The sequence below is a fragment of the Coenobita brevimanus genome, chromosome 46 (genome assembly GCF_032717465.1).
Source record: "Coenobita brevimanus isolate Jiangsu-jjx chromosome 46, ASM3271746v2, whole genome shotgun sequence".
NCBI classification, from domain to species: Eukaryota; Metazoa; Arthropoda; class Malacostraca; order Decapoda; family Coenobitidae; genus Coenobita; species Coenobita brevimanus.
This window is the reverse complement of record NC_136999.1, coordinates 38356814-38376947: the sequence shown is the minus strand read 5'-3', so window position 1 is coordinate 38376947 and position 20134 is coordinate 38356814. Positions and strand designations below refer to the sequence as shown.

The following is a 20134-nucleotide window of genomic DNA, read 5'->3' as shown; positions in this document are numbered from 1 at the left end:
AAAATTATCCCTTCACGAATACTCCCAACTCAATTCACATACACTTTACACTAAATCATATGCAAATACATGACTACCACAATTATTCCACTCCTACCTCCGCAATTATTTACGTTCCTTACTACGGTACAACGTGACCGTGACGCAGCACTTTTGCCTCGAGATTTATGACACACCGCTATATTAGCACACACAACACTCCTTCATGAATACTCGCAGAATGTTGGCCTTATATTTCACACAGATTTATACACATATACAGTATCACAAACAAATTATCCATTCCTAAACACATCTAATAATTACATCCTGACTATGGCGTACAGGTAACGCCTGCCCCAGTCCACACTATGGCTATGGCGTATGTAATGCATGCAAATTCAAATATATCACAAAGCAAGCCACTATAGCTTTAACACACTATATAGTTTAGACACTCTCATTTCTATATATGTATGTGTAGTCAAAGCATAGGCCCCAGGAAAGGTAGAGTGGAGAAACCCCACTACGGTGAATACGCGTCTTGCCTCTAGGCCTAAGGACTGATAACAGGCACCATTTCTTCACAAGATATATATCTATGTTCCATCAACAAAATCACCTCAATTTATGCTCAGAAATAATACATTATCACACTCAGTCCATCAGGGGCTTCGACTCATGGGGGAGGGGGAGAATTAGTGTGATTTGAAGGGACAGCATACACGACATGGCCTTACAACCTGACTCCTTCAGAGGTACTGAGGTTTCTCATTATGGGGAGGCTCTGAGGAGGCTCTACAGTGTTTACCTCAGAAGAGGGATGTGCCTGCTAGAATGCATCCAAATTTGACTCTAATAGGTTGAAAACTTTTCTTTTGACGGCGTTTTTTCTGCTTTTTCATGTGATTCGCGTCAATGTGCGTTTATGTGCCAAACCACAAATAACGCGATTCTCGTCAACGTGCCTGGGAGGGTTAAGGTTTTGCTGGGACTCAATCTTCCCCTAGAAAAGGACAAGGAACCGTAGCAGTCAAATTTACATCCAGGTCCCTATTTATATTGCTATGTTAAAATGGAAAAAGGGAAAAGCTCAACTCGGGTTCTTCTGGTTGTGAGATGAATATGCCAGCCAATGCAACAGTCGTTCTCCCAGGAAATGAAATCAAGTTCTGGGTATTGTGTTCCCTGACAAAAAGGAACATGTGCTTTATGAAGGGATGGATGGCATATATGCCAAATTGCAAAGTACTGGTTCAGCTGTTACTTTCAAGATGCAACTAGGCACACATTATTTACTTCATTTATCTATGGTTGTAAGGATTATCATAATGTGCATTACAGAGAACGATTGCTTCCCATACCTCCAACGCCTCCGCCTCTGCCACAAATCTGGCACTGCCAGAAATTGTCGGTAGTTTAGTTAATGCATTCTGTTGTCTTTTCCTAACAGCACCTGTAACAACTGCTATGCTGTTTATGCTCTAACCTGGGCCAGGTTTTGGTCCTGTTGCAGCTAATTTCTCATAGCTCGGTAGCAAAAAAGATAGTACTATCCATCTACATCCTTCCCACAGCACTTCTTCGTGATTAGCATCATTCTAGTGTTAATCTATTGTTTTAACTCACTATTGCAGGTTGACAGATGGCAATTTTAGGCCAAGAGAAATTGAAAAGGGTATATTGTAGGTATGTATAGCTTAAGAAACATTTCCTGCTGCAGTTGTACCGTGGGCAACCCTGTGCTGGTGGTGGGGCAGTGGTGATGGCAGGTGCTGTGGGACGACTGTGGTTTAGCCTGGTTGTGTCCTGCCTCACGGTCCATGCTCGTCTGCCCCGATGCTGTGGTATGATGTTTGTTTGCAATTAGTTATACTTCAATCAATCAATCAATCATTTCCTGTAGCACCCCACGGGATGAATAGGGCCTCCATGAACTCTCTCCACCAATACTTATCTCCTGCCATCTCCTTCAGGTCCCACCAACACTCCTCTCCTGCTTCTCTTTGCAGCGTCCTCAACCAGGTCTCCCTTGGCCTACCTCTGCCTCCTCTTCCTCTAGCAGTCCACTCTGGCACATCCTGTATTAAACAGCCTTCTTTTCTATATATGTGCCCCAGCCATTTCCAGTGAGACAGTCTCACATATTCAACTGGTTCATCTATCTGTCTATCTATTGCCAGATGCCTCATCCCTTTTTGGGGTGGCCACAAACAAATCGCCTCCAAGTCGCCCTGTCCCCCGCCATTTCACTGCCCTGCTCCCAACTCACACCCCTCTCTCTCATATACCTCTCCATCCCATCCCTCCATCTCATCCTCGGCCTCCCCCTCCCTCTTCCCCCCTCCACCTCACTCACATACACTCTCTTCGTCAGTCTTTCACCCTCCATCCTCTCCACATGGCCAAACCACCTCAGTGTGTTCCTCATAACGCTTCCTATCACATCCTCATCCACACCACAACGCTCCTTTATATCCTCATTCGTCAGCCTGTCTCTCCATGTGACTCCACAGGCTCCTCTTAATCCCTACACCGCGGGCTTGTTTACCAATGACTTGCGTGTGCCGTGGGGTTATTTGGACTCCGACAGACTCTCAAAAAATATTTGCCAAAAATCAGTTATTAGTCCTAGAATAATAAAATTACATATGCTTATGGCACATACCTTCAGCTTTCTCCTGGAATGATTGTTGAGCCTTCGTCGTTACCGTAGGACTTGTGGAGACCTCTGAAGTAGGGTAACGAAGTCTACACTTTACACTTCCCGACAACCCGTAATATGATTACCACAGCCAGATACAAACACTATAAACACTATTCTACAATTTTCAAGTAGTTCGGGATCCATACTAAAAAAAAAAAACACTGTGAAAGCAATGGAAATTACGAGCGCGTCTGATCATCGCACTGGCACTAGTTCACTTTTGTTACTCTGTCATTTATTATTCATAAAACCCCTCACACTTTATATTTCTATTACTATATAACACTTATATATATCTACAGTCTTTATCTATAAGTTTCCTTCAGTAGTATTAGTTTATTGTCACGTATTTCTTTCAGTAAAATACGTAGCATTCACTTTCTCGTCCTGTATACTGGCATTGAAAGTGAATGTCACTTTCATCTTCACTCTCATAACTCATAGCATTCAGACATGCTAGAGTGAAACTTTCACTTTCATTACTCCTAGGGTATATACTCGTATTCTTATAATACTACTCATTTACATTTCTATTTACGTTCTCTATTTTATTTACGTTATTTACATTTCTATTTTATTTACACTGTGTTGTGCACTGTCACTTGAAATAACTTGTAAAACTATTTTCCATTGTTCACGTATATTTACATTCATTACTTTCACTTGCTGTTTACACATTATTTACAATTCCACTTGCACTGTTTTACTCAATAGAAAGATCGTAGTCACTCTTTTATCATTTGTCAGCCGTTTACCTCTTTCCACACGAGGTTTAGTAGGGGGTAAAGGTCACAGGGCCATTTGCATGGGGGTGAAAAAAGGCCTTGAAGTCAGCAAGAAGAAACATACGTACTCTCGCTTCGGAAGATGAGAGTAAACTGATAATGGAGGGCCAGCGTGGAGGCCTGCTTTAGGGGTTATTCAGAGTTACCAATATTGGTTCTTGAACAGCTAAGTCTAGCACTGATATGATTGGCAGGATATCTAGACAATACATTATAAATTTGGTAGTTCCAGGTGAATGTAAATATCACTTAGGCTTCTCCCTTCCCTCCTTACATGTATATTTATTACGAAAATAGATTAGAGGCCTACTTAGGAGATATATATTCAGAGCTACCAATGTTATATCTTGAAACAGCTTTGTCTAGCACTGATATGATTGGCAGGAAATCTAGACAATACATTATAAATTAGGTAGTTCCAGGTGAATGTAAATATCACTTAGGCTTCTCCCTTCCCTCCTTACATGTATATTTATTACGAAAATAGATTATACGGCATATTTCAAGGGGAAAAAAACAGCGAAAATTAGCGAACGAGTGCACGTGAGGTGTTGTCAGGTGATGATTAGCCAATTCCAGGTGTATGGCACTCTCACTTACCTTATTTCTTTCTTGTATATATTATTTGGTATAAGAATAGGACATAGGGCTTATTTCAATGGATGAAATCAGTGAAAAATTCCAGGGAAGATTTACTTAGCGTATATGACGGAGCAGGCGAGAGGATCGGGTAATGGATGGGGGGTAGGGAGGGGAGTCAAGAACGGGGAGAAATGGCTAAATTGTCAACAATGGATGGGAGTACAGATGAGATTAGGAGTGCTGACTAGTGTTGGACATTGGCAGTACTGATAGATGATACAAACCCCCGCTTGGAAGCCCGGGTGAATTCAAAATAACACAGAATCACAAAAGCGACGCCCCGCGGTATGATCCCTTGCTCCCAAGCGTCACGAAAGTGACGCCCCGCGGTTAAGGGGTTAAATAACTCATTTCCACTGCTTTCACTCTTGACTTGTGTCCTTCCAACAACGTCCAAGTTTCACTTCCGTACGTTAGACTTGGTATCACAATACTGTCATGTAGTAACTTTTTCACTTCCATGCTCACTTCCCTGCTTCTTATCACTGCTTTCAAAGAACCAGCAACCTTTCTTCCCTGCTGCACCTTTTCAAGCACTTCACCCTCCAAACTTCCATCCTTACTCATCACGCTACCAAAGTACTTAACCCCTTAACCGTGGGGCGTCACTTTTGTGACGCTCGGCCACAATGGATCATACCGCGGGGCGTCACTTTTGTGATTCTGTGTTATTTTGAATTATCCCGGGCTCTCAAGTGGAGGCTTGTATCATCTATCAGTACTGCCAATGTCCAACACTAGTCAGCACTCCAAATCTCATCTGTACTCCCATCCATTGTTGACATTTTAGCGATTTTACCCCCTTCGTGACTCCCCTCCCTACCTGCCCTCCATTACCCTCTCCTCTCACCTTCCACGCCGCGCTGCACTACAGAAATTTCCCCCTGATTTTTCCACAGATTTCATCCATTGAAATTAAGCCCTATGCCCTATATTTTTACCAAATAATATATACCCAAAAAAAAAAACAGGTAAGTGATAGTGTTATACTCCAGAAATTGGCTAATTATCACCTGACAAAACCTCTCGTGCATTCATTTGCTACATTACCACGGTAATTTCCCCTTTGATTTATGCCTTGTAATCGATGTCTGTAATAAAAATATATATCAGAAAGGAAGGGAGAATCCTAACTGACATTTGCATTCACCTGGAACTACCTATTTCTTTATTTATTGCCGAGATTTTCTACCTATAAAAAATTTGCCTGTAAGTTAGCAACAGTCAGCCTAAAGTGTCATTATCAACCCTTCCCTTCTCAGATAAGCCGCGGCATTTAGTTCCTTGTCCTCCACTGTAGAGAAAACATGTCGCACTCACGCCCTGCCATTCCTGCCGCTTCTACGCCCATTGCATAGGGCCCCGTGACCTCTACTCCAAAGAAAAGTGTTGAGGCAAGCAGGAAAGGCCTCAGTGACTCTGCAGTGGCACGAGAACTTGCAGAATTGTCCATGATAATGATGGACAGTGACTATGACGATTCAGGTGAATCGTGTGATGAGCCGGGTGAGGTTATCGCGCCAGAAACAGCGACAACAAGTGCTTCAACAAGTGAATCAGTGTCTAGCTCCAAGGGAAAGGAGCCTTTAGTGCAGGGAGGACAAGAATTTGGGAATCGAGTGAAAAGGCGGCGTGTTAGCCCCAGAACAATGCCCCCACGTGACCCAGCCCGCCATGAGTCACGAGTGCATTCACCTCCCCGTTCCCCAAGCCCCGCTTTACTCATCTCGTCATCATCGTCGGCTGAGTTATCTCCGGAGTCTTCATCGTCGGAGTCACCACCAGCATCAAGAGTGAAGGCAGGCCGTAGAGGTAGAGGTAGATCTAAGAGAGTGAAAAGTAGTGTAGCTAGTAGGGTAAGGGCTGCTAGTGCTGTACGGCAACCTAGGGTCAGTGAGAATGACCTTGACAGAGATAAGCCTCCCTCACAGCCAACCTCCACCACCACCACCACCACCCGCCCTCCACCGCCACGACAGGGAATCCTGGACGCCTTCGTGTGGACGGAAGGGTCAGATTTTGTCCCCGAAAATCTGGTTTTCGATGAGAGCTCCTCAGGAGTTCAGCCTGCCTTCACTATGGACAAAAATGCTGAGTGTGTCGACTACCTTTTGGCCTTCCTAGATGACGAAGTCATGCAGCACATATGTGATGAGACCAACAGGTACGAATCACAACGTGCTGCTAGTGGTACAGGTGCAGCCAAGATGCAACAGTGGTCCATGCTGGGAGTGCAGGAGCTGTATGTGTTCTTTGCCCTCATGCTTCTTATGCCACACTCCAAGAAGCAAGAGTTGGAAGAATACTGGTCCATGGACCCCTTACTACCCTCACCCACCTTCAATAAGTACATGGTCAGAGATCGCTTCCGGAACATCATGGGAAACCTGCACTTTGCCGACAATGATGTACCTTCCCAAACCGACCCACTCTGGAAGATCCGGGAGACTCTGAGCAGAATGAAGGATAAGTTCATGTCATTCTTCCACCCATTTCAGAAGGTTGTCATTGATGAATCCTTGGTTTTGTTCAGAGGACATCTTCAGTTTGTTCAGTACATTCCAAGCAAACGCCATCGCTTTGGAATTAAGTTCTTTGTACTGTGCGACTGTAAGATGGGGTACATCCTTGACTTCGTCATATATTCAGCCAGCACTGTTGATCTCGATAAAACTCACCCCCTTGGCTTCTCAGGCTGTGTAGTGAAAGTGCTCCTAGAAAAGTATTTTGGTGGGGATCATGTGCTGTATACAGACAACTACTATACAGCACCGAAACTTGCCAAATATATTTCTGAGCACGGCATTGGCTCCTGCAGCACTGTGAAAAGTAATCGTGCCAACTTCCCCAAATTCCCAGAGGTGGGAACCTCGCAGCGAGGAGACGTGCACCTACGCAAGTGTGAGAAGATGCTGGCAATACAGTGGCATGACAAGAGAGTCGTGCACATGCTCACCACCGTACATAAGGGGGAGATGAGAGACAGTGGGAAGGTCGACCGTAGGACAGGCGAACGTGTGATGAAATCTGATGCTGTGTTGGACTATAATATCAACATGCGGCTGGTGGACAAGTCCGACATGATGATTGGTGAGATCGACTGCATCAGGAAGAATACTAGGTGGTACAGGAAAGTTTTTCTGCATCTCATAGATATGACGATGCTGAACGCCTTCATCCTGTACAAGATGAAGGCAAAGCCACCCAAGTCCTTCTCCCTGAGGTTGTTCGCCAGGACTTGTGTCCAGCAGCTGCTGGAAAGATATGGTAGGGTGCAAGCAGCAACTCCAAGACGCCATCCAGTTACACTTCCCACCCGACTTGAGCAGAGGGCGTATATGGATCGGCACAGACTTGAGCTAATGCCTGCCACAGGGAAAAGGAAGGCTGCGATTCGCAGGTGTCAGGTATGTGCGCATACCACACGCCACACACCTGAGCACAAACGCACCTCTTGGCAGTGCGCTGAGTCCCAGGTTCCCCTCTATGTTACCTGCTTCCTCGATTATCACAGCCAGAAATAGTTCTAACAGTGCAAGTGTGGAAGCAGAATTATGTGTAAATAATGTGTAAATAATGTGTAAATAGCAGGTGAAAGCAATGGATGTTCAGTTCATATGACTGAACAGTGTATTATAGTTTTATCTTACTGAAAGTGAGAGTTAATAACATAGTGTAAGTAAAATAGCAGGGTAAATATTGAAAATAGAATAGAAAATGTAAATAGTAATGTAAGTAATTAGTAATATAAGAATATGAGTACAAATAATTTATGTTATAACAGTGAGAGTGAATCCGTGGCTCTCTACGTATTTTACTGACTGATAAATTGAATGACTTCAGTGACAATAAACTAATACGACTGAAGGAAACTTATGGAGAAAGACTCCAGATATATATAAGTGTGATATAGTAATAGAAATATAAAGTGTGAGGGGTTTTATGAATAATAAATGACAGAGTGCCTAGAGCGAACTAGCGCAAGTGCAACGATCAGACGCGCTCGTAATTTCCATTGCTTTCACAGTTTTTTTTTTTTTAGTATGGATCCCAAACTACTTGAAAATTGTAGAATAGTGTTTATAGTGTTAGTATCTGGCTGTGGTAATCATATTACAGGTTGTTGGGAAGTGTAAAGTGGAGACTTAGTTACCCTACTTCAGAGGTCTCCACAAGTCCTACGGTAACAGACGAAGGCTCACCAATCATTCCAGGAGAAAGCTGAAGGCATGTGCCATAAGCATATTTAATTTTATTATTCTAGGACTAATAACTGATTTTTGGCAAATATTTTTTGAGAATCTGTCGGAGCCCAAATAACCCCGCGGGACACGCAAGTCATTGGTAAACAAGCCCGCGGTGTAGGGATTAAACGTACTCACATTTTCCAATTCCTCACCATCCAACCTCGCTGTACATTCACTGACTTCGCCTCTCTCAAAGACCATCACTTTACTCTTCCCTACATTCACCTTTATATTCCGTTTCTTACACACTCTCCTAAACTCATCCACCAAGCCTTGCAGCTCCCCTTCGTCTTCACTCAACAACACAGTATCATCTGCAAACAACAGTACAGGGAGTTTCCAAACACTATCCTTTCTTACCAGGGCCACTCCAACATCCACTACCCTACCTTGTACCTCTTTTATTACCCCATCAATATACAGATTGAACAACCATGGAGACATGACACATCCCTCTTTCAACCCAACTTTCAAAGAGAAAAATTCACTTAGTTCACCATCCACACGCACTGCAGCCTTCGCACCATCGTACATACTCTTCACAGCATTCAACAACTTCCCATCTACTCCATATATTCTTAACACTTTCCACAATCCTTGTCTATCCACCCTGTCATATGCTTTCTCCAAATCCATGAAAGCTGCATACAACTTCTTTCCCTTCTCTAGAAACTTTTCCACTAAAGATCTAAGAATGAATATCTGATCTACACAACCTCTTCCTTTCCTAAAGCCTCCCTGTTCTTTTCCAACTAATTTCTCTGTTCTTTCTCTAACTCTGTCAATAAGTATCCTACCATATACTTTTCCTATTATACTAAGAAGACAAATGCCCCGATGATTACCACACACTTCTTTTTCCCCTTTTCCTTTGTACAAGGGAATAATTATACCTGACTTCCAATCCTCCGGGACTCTACCTTCCTCCCAGGCCAATCTGCACATCTTCCACATCCATTCTACTACTATCTCTCCCCCATGCTTCAGCATTTCACCACACACTCCATCAATTCCTGGGGCTTTCCCCGATTTAACTTTCTTCATTGCTTCTACAACTTCTATCCTACTGATTTCTTCCTGTCTTCTCACCTCCCTCCTTCTCCCAGCCATTCCCCAGCCACTTATACTCGCATTACTTCTATCCTCTATGTTCAACAATTCCTTAAAGTGTTCTCTCCATCTGCTCACTTTTTCTCCCTTCTCCACTAGTAATCTACCATTTTTATCTTTCACTCGACTGCTAACTTCACTTTCACCTTGTCTTACTCTTTTCACCTCTTTCCAGAACATTTTCTTACAGTCCCTCCACTTTACACTCAAATTCCTTCCAAATTCCTCATCCACTCTCTTCTTACTCTCTCTTACTAATCTTTTCACCTCTCTCTTTCTTTCTACATATAACTCTCTCTTCCGCCTCTCAACTTCTTCCACGCGCCTATTCCTCATCCATTCATTGTATGCTTTCTTCTTTTGTGCCACAGCCTGTTTTACCTCTTCAGTCCACCACGCTGTTCCTTGCACCCCCCTTCGTCTTCTCTTCCTGCCACACACCACATCACATGCTGCACATATTTCTTCTGTAAATATCCTACACACACCTTCCACGTCTCCCATCTGCTCCAATTCATATTTACCCAATCGTTCCTCCACTTCTCTCTTATACTCTGCCTTTTTCTCATCTTCTTGTAACCTTTCTACTCTCCTTGCAACTACTCCTTCCTCTCGTCTTTCCCTTCTTCTATTCCTCCATCTTACTTGAATTCTAATTCTGGCCACCACCAAGTAGTAGTCAGAAAGTCCACTCCCCCAACCTCTATAAACTCTTGCATCCATTACACATCTTCACATCCTTTCATCCACACGCAAATAATCAATCATTGCCTTCCTTTCATTCAGTTCACCACCCACCCTTCTCATCACTCGCCATGTATACCTGTGGATCATTAGATGCCTGGAGAGGGTATTGGCTATCACCAACCCCCTCCCAGCACAAATGTCCACTAATGCACTCCCATTCTCATCTGTCTCAACAGGCACACCCCACTCACCAACTATTCCATCCACTTTCACATTCCCAACTTTACCATTCATATCACCGATCAAAAACACTCTCTCATTCCTTCCAAACTTTTCCATGCACACTTCTACATTTGTCCAGAACTCTTCTCTCACTCTTCTAGCACGATATTGCGTTGGCGCATACACACACACACAATCGCCCACATTTGTATTCCAACTTTCAACTTTACCCACACAATCCTTGACCCAACTGATCCATACTGTCTTATGCTCCTCTTCCATCTTTTACTCACAACTATACATACTCCTTCCTTTTCCCTCTCATTCTCACCTACTCCTGCACATATGCCCCATCCATACTCCCATTCTCTCACACTTTCTCTTCCCCATTTTGTTTCAGTTATTCCACATACATCCACTTTCGCACCCTCAAGCACCTGGACAATCTCTCTCTCTTTTACCTCATCATTCGCTCCCCTTACATTCCACGTTCCGATAACCATGTCCTTTGTCCGGTCCTTGGTCGTCATCGTTTGGTCAGTCCTTGTCCGAGGCTCATTTTTGTGTTTTTAGGTAGTTGTTTTCCGGGGAGAGGCACTAACCCTCCGCCAACCCTTTTAGTCGCCTTTTACGACAAGCATTTGTAACTCTGTCTTGCCACATTACCCCAAGAATCCTTCTCATTCTTTTATTCCCAAATCGTAATACTTTCTGATCTGTTGCAATTGTAATGTACCATGACTCATGCCCATAATTAAAATTGGTCTAACCATGGGCTTGTAAATTTTTACTTTAGTATGTATCGAAAGCGTATTAATATTCGAAACAGATTTCAGCATTCCAACAGCTCGCCACGCCTGTCTAATCCTATCCCCAATTTAATGATCCATTAGATGATACTATCGTTCCCAGATATTTAAAATTTTCTGTATTCTTCAACACATTGTTCCCAGTTACACAATCGTTTTGGTTCTCCACATTCATATTAATAATTTCAGTCTTTCCACAGTTTATTACCAATCCCATTTTTTCTCCTTCCTTCAGACAATCAAGCAACCTCTGCATCTCGTAAGTACTTTCACAAATCAGTACAATATCATCAGCACAGTCCAAATCCATCAGCCTCTTATTTTCTTTCCAGTTAATTTCGGCACCAGTCCTCCTTACAACCTTTGTCATATAATCCATATCCAAAACAAACAGCAAAGGCGAAAGAACTCCTCCTTTAATCACTCCTGACCTAACTTCAAATGGATCAATCAAAGAACCACCCACCATTACCTTACAAAACGAACCTTCATGCAGACTTCTAATAATATTTCCAAACTTTCCTGGAATACCATAGAATCTCATAATTTTCAAAATAGTTCCATGCGAAACACTATCAAACGCCTTTTCAAAATCCACAAAACACATACTAAGTGGCATTTTCATCTCATTAGCTTGTTCCATTAGATGCCTTACAAAAAAAATCTGAACTTTACATCCTCGACCCTTTCTAAATCCAGCTTGTTCTTCTCTTAAAATTTTATCAATTACTGGCTCTATTCTGTTCAACAAGATTTTGGAAAAGACTTTTGCAACTATAGGTGTCAAAGTTATCCCCCTTCAATTTCCACACACACTTAAATCTCCCTTTTTTGGTATTTTTATAATCACTCCATTTTTCCACTCTTCTGGAATACCACCATTATCCCAAGCCACATTAAAAAGTTTCAAAACCATATTCATCAACTCATTATTTTCCACCTTAAGCATTTCAGGATATATTCCATCTTTTTCTGGGGCCTTAAACTTTAATTCCTTTATAAAGGAATTAAAGAAATTAATGTTATACTTAGTACATTCCAAAATTCGATATGATATGAAAAAGGCACTTTCGTAACTTGTCTTGAGTTCCCGGTGCCTTGAAGTAGTGAAATAAAAAAATTATACCCACATCAAGAGGGTCTAACACAGGCTGAAATAGTTGTATCTCCCCATTAAATAGTTTTTCCAAACTTGGATAATATATTATTCTTTTCTTTTAAATTTCTGTGGCGTCACCATGAAGTAAGAAATGAATATATTTGTTAGATAACATCGTTTAGTACAGGAGACTGAACGTGAAATGGAGTTAGGGCGCTATAAATTTCTGTGCCAAAGTCAGTGCAGAATATGAGCCATTTGGTGAGCATATAAGCTTAAATATGAATTGCAAATGATAATTAGCAACGTGCTAAAGGAGGTTTTTAATTAAGATGTCAAAATAGGGATCCTGGATGATGACTAAATGGTACTACGACAGGGCGGACTGGGAGGGACTTCAAAATTTTCTCATGGATGTTCCTTGTACCTCCTTTTTCTCCCATGATGCAAATTCCACACTGGGCCACATACAGGATTTCATTAAAGTCGGCATGGAAACATTCATTCCCCATCATAGTTACAGAAAAAGATGTAATTCTTCTAAATGGTTTGACCACAATTGTGCTAGAGTAACAGAACATAAAACAATAGCCTATAACACTTATACAAGGACCAAAACCAAAGAAGCCTTTTACTATTACAGAAATATTAGAAACCATGCCAAAACTATTATCAATCTTTCTAAATCAAACTTTCTACATAGACAAGCTAACAAACTACTAAACAATCCAAATGATAAAAAAATATTCTGGTCAACCCTTAATTCATTCAAAACTAACTTCACTACCACCTCTTCCATTCCACCGTTACAGTCCCCCAATAGAAATCTAGTAAGTGACCCATGCGGAAAAGCCAACCTTCTTGTTGGCATTTTTTTCAACAAACTCAACCCTAAATTCAGAAAATCATAATATTCCTGTACTTGATTTTGATTCCCCTCAAATACCTCCTTTCATGTTTCACACCAGACACACACAAGCCGTATTACAGAATCTATCAGCAGACAAAGCTACTGGTCCAGGTGAAATTCCTCCAATAGCACTTAAAAATTGCTCCTCAGTGTTGGCTCCTGTATTAGTAAAATTTTTCCGCTTATGCATCCGTCCCTAAATTTTTCCAGCCCCTTGGAAAGAAGCAAATATCCATCCTGTTCCTAAAAAGGGAGCAACTTCTGATCCAACAAACTATAGACCAATTGCAATAACTTCCGTTCTCGGTAAAGTTTTTGAGACACTAATTAACAAATACATAGTCAAGTATCTAGAAATCAATAAATTGATCAATGATCGGCAGTATGGATTTAGACAGGAACGTTCAACTGTAGATATTCTTTGCCTTCTTACCCATCAGATTAACAAAACAATAGACCAACCTGGTGAAACACACAGTAGCACTTGATATTTCAAAAGCATTTGGCAGAGTATGGCACCGGGCCTTATTGTCTAAGATGTCACACTATGGCCTTGCATCACTGGTTCCTCTAATTTCTTCTTACCTTCATAGTAGAAAAATACGGGTCATGGTAGATTGAATTTATTCTCATTTTCATTCCATAAATACTGGCGTACCTCAGGGAGTAGTTATGGCGCCAACCCTCTTTCTCATACATATAAATGACCTCCTATTTGTCACGCACAACCAAATACACTCTTATGCTGATGACTTGACCCTTCATAGTTCTTTCACATTTAGTACCTCCCTTACATAATTTGATATTATAAATTCCCAAATAAACACAGCAATTTCTCTGAACCAGGACCTTTCTAGAATTAATCAATGGGGAAAAAAAATCTGGTCTCATTTAATGCTCAGAAAACTAAATACATTAATTTCTCCAGTAGAAAGAATCCCTCAGACTCTCACATAATTTTAAATGATGTCAGTCTTCCCATATCCACTACAATTGATATCCTAGGTGTTACTCTAAACCACAACCTAAGCTGGACAGCTTATGTTAAATCCCTTACTAAAAATGTTTCTAAGAAACTGGGACTTAACTACAATCTACAGGGTTCGTGGGTTCTTCACTGACGAGCAGATGGCCACAATATACAAAAGTCTTGTGCGTTCTCAGATCAAATACTGTTCACCACTGTGGAGTGGATGTGGAGTGGTTGCATTGAGGCAGTTGGACAAAAGTCAAAATAAAGCCATTAGATTAATCAATAATCCTGCCATAACGCAGGACCTTCCTCCGTTATCAGTACATAGAGATGTTGCTTCTTTAGCACTATTTTATCGCTATTTTTACTGCAAGTGCTCTAACGAACTGGTTTCAATTGTGCCTCCCCTTCACATTTTCTCCCGAAATACTCGGGCAGCTGGGAGCGCCCATGAACTCACACTCTCTTCTCCACAATTCAGAACCTCTGCTTATCAAAATTCATTTAATCCCAGAACTACTACTCTCTGGAATACACTTCCTGGGAGTTGCTTCCCACATACATTTAATTCTCTCAATTTAAAATCCAATTGTTATAAGTATTTTATGAATGGAGGATGCCTTTAGGCACATGGACTTATTTTTTTTTCCTTTGTTTTTCCTTCCTCCATTCATTAAAAAAAAAAATGCCACAGTGTAAAATCATAAGCAGATTTCCATATACTTTCAAATATTACTTCATTATTACTGACAGTAATTTGTGCTGTATTGAAGTTTTCTTTTGTTGTCACTTTAGTCATCATGCTAACCCACTTTCCCATTAAATACATGCGATGAGAGTGATCCACAAACAGGAGCAGTATAAGTGAAAAGCTATAAAATTCACAGAGCTCCTGAAAAATAGACCACAGATCTAATCACTAATCATTCAAGTCTCCAAATTATTGACATCACCTTACAGACTAAATGATTAACACAATACAGTATTAACATTAACTGTACTTATGGAATAAAGATTAGATGAACCATGCGAGATACCATTTTATTTTGTTTCCAAATTTATGCTTGTTCCAGACCTGACCCAATCAGTGGCAGAGTTTCATGCTGCACTGGACGCCATGTTGGCCACACAGTTATGCAGGCACTCCTCCGTGTTTGTCGTGACAGATGGCTCGTACTGGACCTCCCTCGTGTCCGGGGTGAGTTTAAATTATGCTTCCCGTGTTACTTCATTACTTATCGATCTAAAGCAGACGGCAATAATTAGTTGGATGCTAGAGGATGACGAGCTAAAGAGGAAATTTTAATGCAACACAGGATGTAGGCATTAGGTGCTGAATGGTTGCTCACTACTTAGCCTTATGCACTTTCATGAAGCTTTCATGTCCCTATTCACCTGGCACAGAATAGGTACAGTACTATTGCCAACTAAAGTTCTGTATCTACTGTTTTTCTGTTTACAGTCTTTGGAAATTTGCCTTGAATCCGAAGCATATGACACAGATGACACTGATCTATGGCCAAATAAACCGTGTCAGTTGCTGTAGAATCACCAGACGGATTTTTATGGTCCATGGAGACCGAAGTACTGTAGGACAGCCGACAGAACTTTCGCTGCCAAATGTATATGGACGTAAATCGACTGAGCGAATCGTAATAAAAGGGAACAAACTATCGACTCCTGATTCACGGACACATAAGACACTAACTCTCTCACATGCATACTGCCTTTTCCCTACACGCCCCTTCCCAGCCCAGCTTAAGCCATCGTGGGATATTTTATTGGCTGTAAGCCTCCTAAATGTGCAAGTCTAATCCTACAGTGAACCATAAAGAACTGGTCATTGTACTTTTTATTTATCATCATATGTAAAGAGAATTATTTGATAAAGAGAGAGATTAATTGTGGAATGCACTGCTCTGTTTTTTATAGTCTGTTCTGTAGTTGTCATTGTTGTTGTTATTGTTGTTGCTGCTGTTGGTGTTGTAACTCCAGGCTCATCCGGAAGGGAATCCAGGACAGAAGGATAGTGGCCACTACAACCGGTCACTCCCAAAGATCTTTTGTTAGTTATGCTGAACAACTGAATGGCTTGCTATGGTGTGGTGGATGTGGTGAATTTATTATGGTGTGGTGGGCCGTAATGCAGTGCAGGTATAATGGATTGTGAGTTGTATTTTAGTTCGGTATTGTGGCACATGCTTGCAGCATATTTAAATCAGAAAAGAAACTGTATGTCTGCAAATGGCATAGCGTATGATGAACGGTAATTACAATGATATTATATGACATAAGTTTATCCAACCCTCCTCTGGAGTAACTGGCAAATAGCCGCACTAGGATCTAGCAGGGCAGGTAGAAGTGAACGACAGGTCTAATAAGGTATTCCACTGGTACAGGATCTGCCCAGGCTGAGAGCACCCTGGGGTCTGGGAGTTTTCGAGGGCAAGATTCATGGTCAAGACCAGAACACAACTCAGGAACATTTTACCAAGACTGTTAATGAAGCTCAGCAGGTAGGTTGTGCAATAATATATTAATGGTTACCAAAACATAATCTCACTCGTAGCATTATCCTAGCAAGGACAATGAAACTTTTATACTTATACCAAGCACAACTGGGTGGAACTCGCATCCCTAATTTAGTTTCCCCCATACTTAAACCTACAGCAATTCAAGTCCAACTGCTGCAGATTTTTTTTCTTAGTGAATGGAGGACACTATATATATATATATATATATTTAATTTCTTTTCCTTTCACTGTTCATCTTTTGTATATGTAAAAATCAATGTGCCCTCAGTACTAACAAAATCGTATTTTGTCTTTCTTTCCTTCAGTTTCTTTGGAAAAATAAGAGTATTTACAAGCCTTTGGTCTGGGGTTCGACTATGATTTAACTCAAGTCGTTTCCTTTAAGTTTCCCGTTTGTAGTTTACTGCACACACACACACACACACACACACACACACACAAATATATATATATATATATATATATATATATATATATATATATATATATATATATATATATATATATATATATATATATATATATATATATATACACACACAATGGAACCCCGTAATTCGTACGCCTCTCTACTCGTACAACTCGGTTTTCGTACAGCTTTATCGCCCAAAAATCGCTCCAGTTTTTGTACGGTGACCCGTTATTCGCACCAAGAGATGCGGCGTCGTAGGTGCCACATGGTCGCCAGCCTGGCTTTGTCTTCCGCCAGCTATGCATCATACAGGCTCGATTAAACTTTGTGATGAATTACGTATTTTCGATAGAAAATTGTACATAATCATGGGCCCTAAGATGATTAGTGAGTCAGGTGGAGCTAAAAGTAAAGCAGTGAGAACAAGAATTGAGCAAAAAAAAAGAACTCATTGCAAAGTTTGAAAGTGGAACCCGTGTCTCCAATCTTGCCATTCATTATAGTATGACGAAATCTACCGTTTCGTCCATACTAAAGAACGGATTAATGCAAATTACATTGCTTCTTATGGAAAAAAATGATTCGGTTTTCGAACAATTCGCATCTCGTACAGCCTCCAGGAACGAATTGTGTACGAATTCCGGGGTTCTACTGTATATATATATATATATATATATATATATATATATATATATATATATATATATATATATATATATATATATATATATATATATATATGTGTGTGTGTGTGTGTGTGTGTGTGTGTGTGTGTGTGTGTGTGTGTGTAAAATGACCCAGGATTGACTAAATAAATTTCTGCATATAGTGTAAAATCGCAGACTGAAGTACACATTAGCTGGTGGTGAAATATTATGGAACCCCCAACGCATACCTTCTGATACGCACACCTAACTTTTTCATTTTGTATAAACTTACTATTTCTCTCTCTCTCTCTCTCTCTCTCTCTCTCTCTCTCTCTCTCTCTCTCTCTCTCTCTGTCCTTGTACACATGAACAACCCTGGATCAACTTTTTTTTTTGCCTTATTTTCTTCGCACATGATTATAGTCTGCTTTTATGTGGTGACTTTGTGTATTGGTGTTGGAATGTTTACCTTGGTATGCCCCCAGGTCGAACTAGTAAGCATAAAAAAAGAAAAAAAAAATCGGATAAGGTATTTGTGGTTATTATGGGATTACTATAGAATTCTTATATGCTGTGACTTAGTGGCATAAAATAATATCGTAGAGTAGTAGAGATAACTGGGTCGGTATTACGGACTACGAGTATGCAGTTCTTAAAGCTGCATGATAAAACCATAAAGGTTTTTGAAAAGAAAATATGAGTTCAGAGATAAAATGGTAAAATTACCCATGTACACGGCGTCGTAAGTTTAGAATAAAGCTTGAAAACCTATTCGTGTGCAGTGCAAAACTTAGTAAATTAGCAAGAAAGTATTAGCAACCAGTAAGAACAGTGTGATATCAAATAGCTCTTAACATCCTTCTAATATCTGACACCATCAATAGCTGAGTGAGGTGGTGTGGAGATTGACTGTGGTGGTGGTGAGTGATGACCCAGACTTCCTGTCCACTTTCGCCAAGTCCTCCTTCAAGACTCATCTGCTGATGATTCAGCGAACGAGGATGCTCGCCTTCACTCGCCTCCCACTGCACCGCCTCTACACCCTCCACCACCTTCACAGGACATTCTCCCGCACTGACTCACTCATCGCCATTGTTAACGACGACGTGACAACATTCAGGTAATCATCATAATGTGATACTAACCCCTCCGCTACACGGGGTTAAATATATATATTTTTTTAAAGTAGTTAACCACCTTTAGTATATTTTAAGGTGCTATATACTCGTGCAACATGCTATATAAGTAAATCCACTTCCTTGCCTTGTAGCCTCCATGAATTTTTTGGACATTTTCTGCACACCTAGCACTTCCTGCTAAATTACGTGTAACTGGTAACTCAAGAAAGCAATGTTACATTAGATTGATAATTACCGAGATGCCCAATAATTGTGTAATAATAATATTAAAGCTAATTTCGCTAAATATTTTTTAGCGATACTAACACAAGTGAAGCTAGGGAAGGCGGTGGCTCAATCGTTAGAGAGGCTGCCTGCAGTCCTAATGGACCCAGGATCGAATCCCGGCTAGGGCAGGAAACAGTTTGAGGGTTTGAATTTCATAGAAGCAGACTTTACTGATCTACCAGAAGACCCGCCGACATGTCATACAAATACCCCCGCTAATACCAATATATCAGTCATGTATGAGACAGCCCTAGCATGTATTCAGTATGGACGGTGGGTGTTAGCGCCGAAGTGGTAACATGTAGAGGTGTATGGTATGTAGGAGGATTACTGGGCCTTGGGAGCAGGCTGTGAAGGCTATACCCAGAGTCCTGTACACCAGGAAACCAATTACTACGCTTGGTGGTAACCATGGTTTAGTGGGCAGTTAAGGGGCCCCAATCGGATTGAGCCGGTGATGGTTTATATCCAAGGGTTGGTTGGGGTTTGTTGCTCAAGTACTGCCACTCAGGGATGAGTGAGGCTGGTCACTCTCATCTTAAATGTCAGGACCAACTTGCCTAGCCTCGGGCTCCGCTTCTCATGGGGTAACACTGGATTAGATGATGAAAGAATGAAAATTTGCTTATATGCCACTCAGGGGTTTTGCAACTATAACCTGTTTACTTTAACGACCTAAACTTGCCAGTTCTCAGTCTTGAAAGCTAAGATATAGCAATAGGACAATGCTAGAATATGATGCTAGTCACGAAGTGTAGTTCCCTAGTATGGTGTTATTCTGCTACTGATCAAGTTTGAAATAAGCTATAAAAGAACAAAATTCTAGACCAAGTTGAGGTAAAAGGACTACAGTAACTAAAAGAAAATGCCAGGACTAAGTAACCTAGCCTAGAGTTCCTACATTTCTGATGGGGTAAAAGTGAAATGATGATGATGATGACGGGATTACCTCGACTTGAGTAGGT

At 41.1% G+C, this 20134-nt stretch overlaps 1 protein-coding gene across 1 annotated transcript in view; it reads left to right on the top strand.

Moving 5' to 3' along the window:
* Window positions 1–1098: 1098 nt before the first annotated feature.
* The window catches only part of LOC145398697 (uncharacterized), an 85030-nt gene continuing 65994 nt past the window's right edge, over window positions 1099–20134 (top strand). Inside the window, exons 1-5 of the mRNA XM_080271498.1 lie at window positions 1099–1155; window positions 1703–1826; window positions 15244–15368; window positions 16570–16686; window positions 18648–18883. Of these exons, the coding sequence (XP_080127624.1) occupies window positions 1099–1155; window positions 1703–1826; window positions 15244–15368; window positions 16570–16686; window positions 18648–18883 (659 nt within the window). The remainder of the gene's footprint in view (window positions 1156–1702; window positions 1827–15243; window positions 15369–16569; window positions 16687–18647; window positions 18884–20134) is intronic.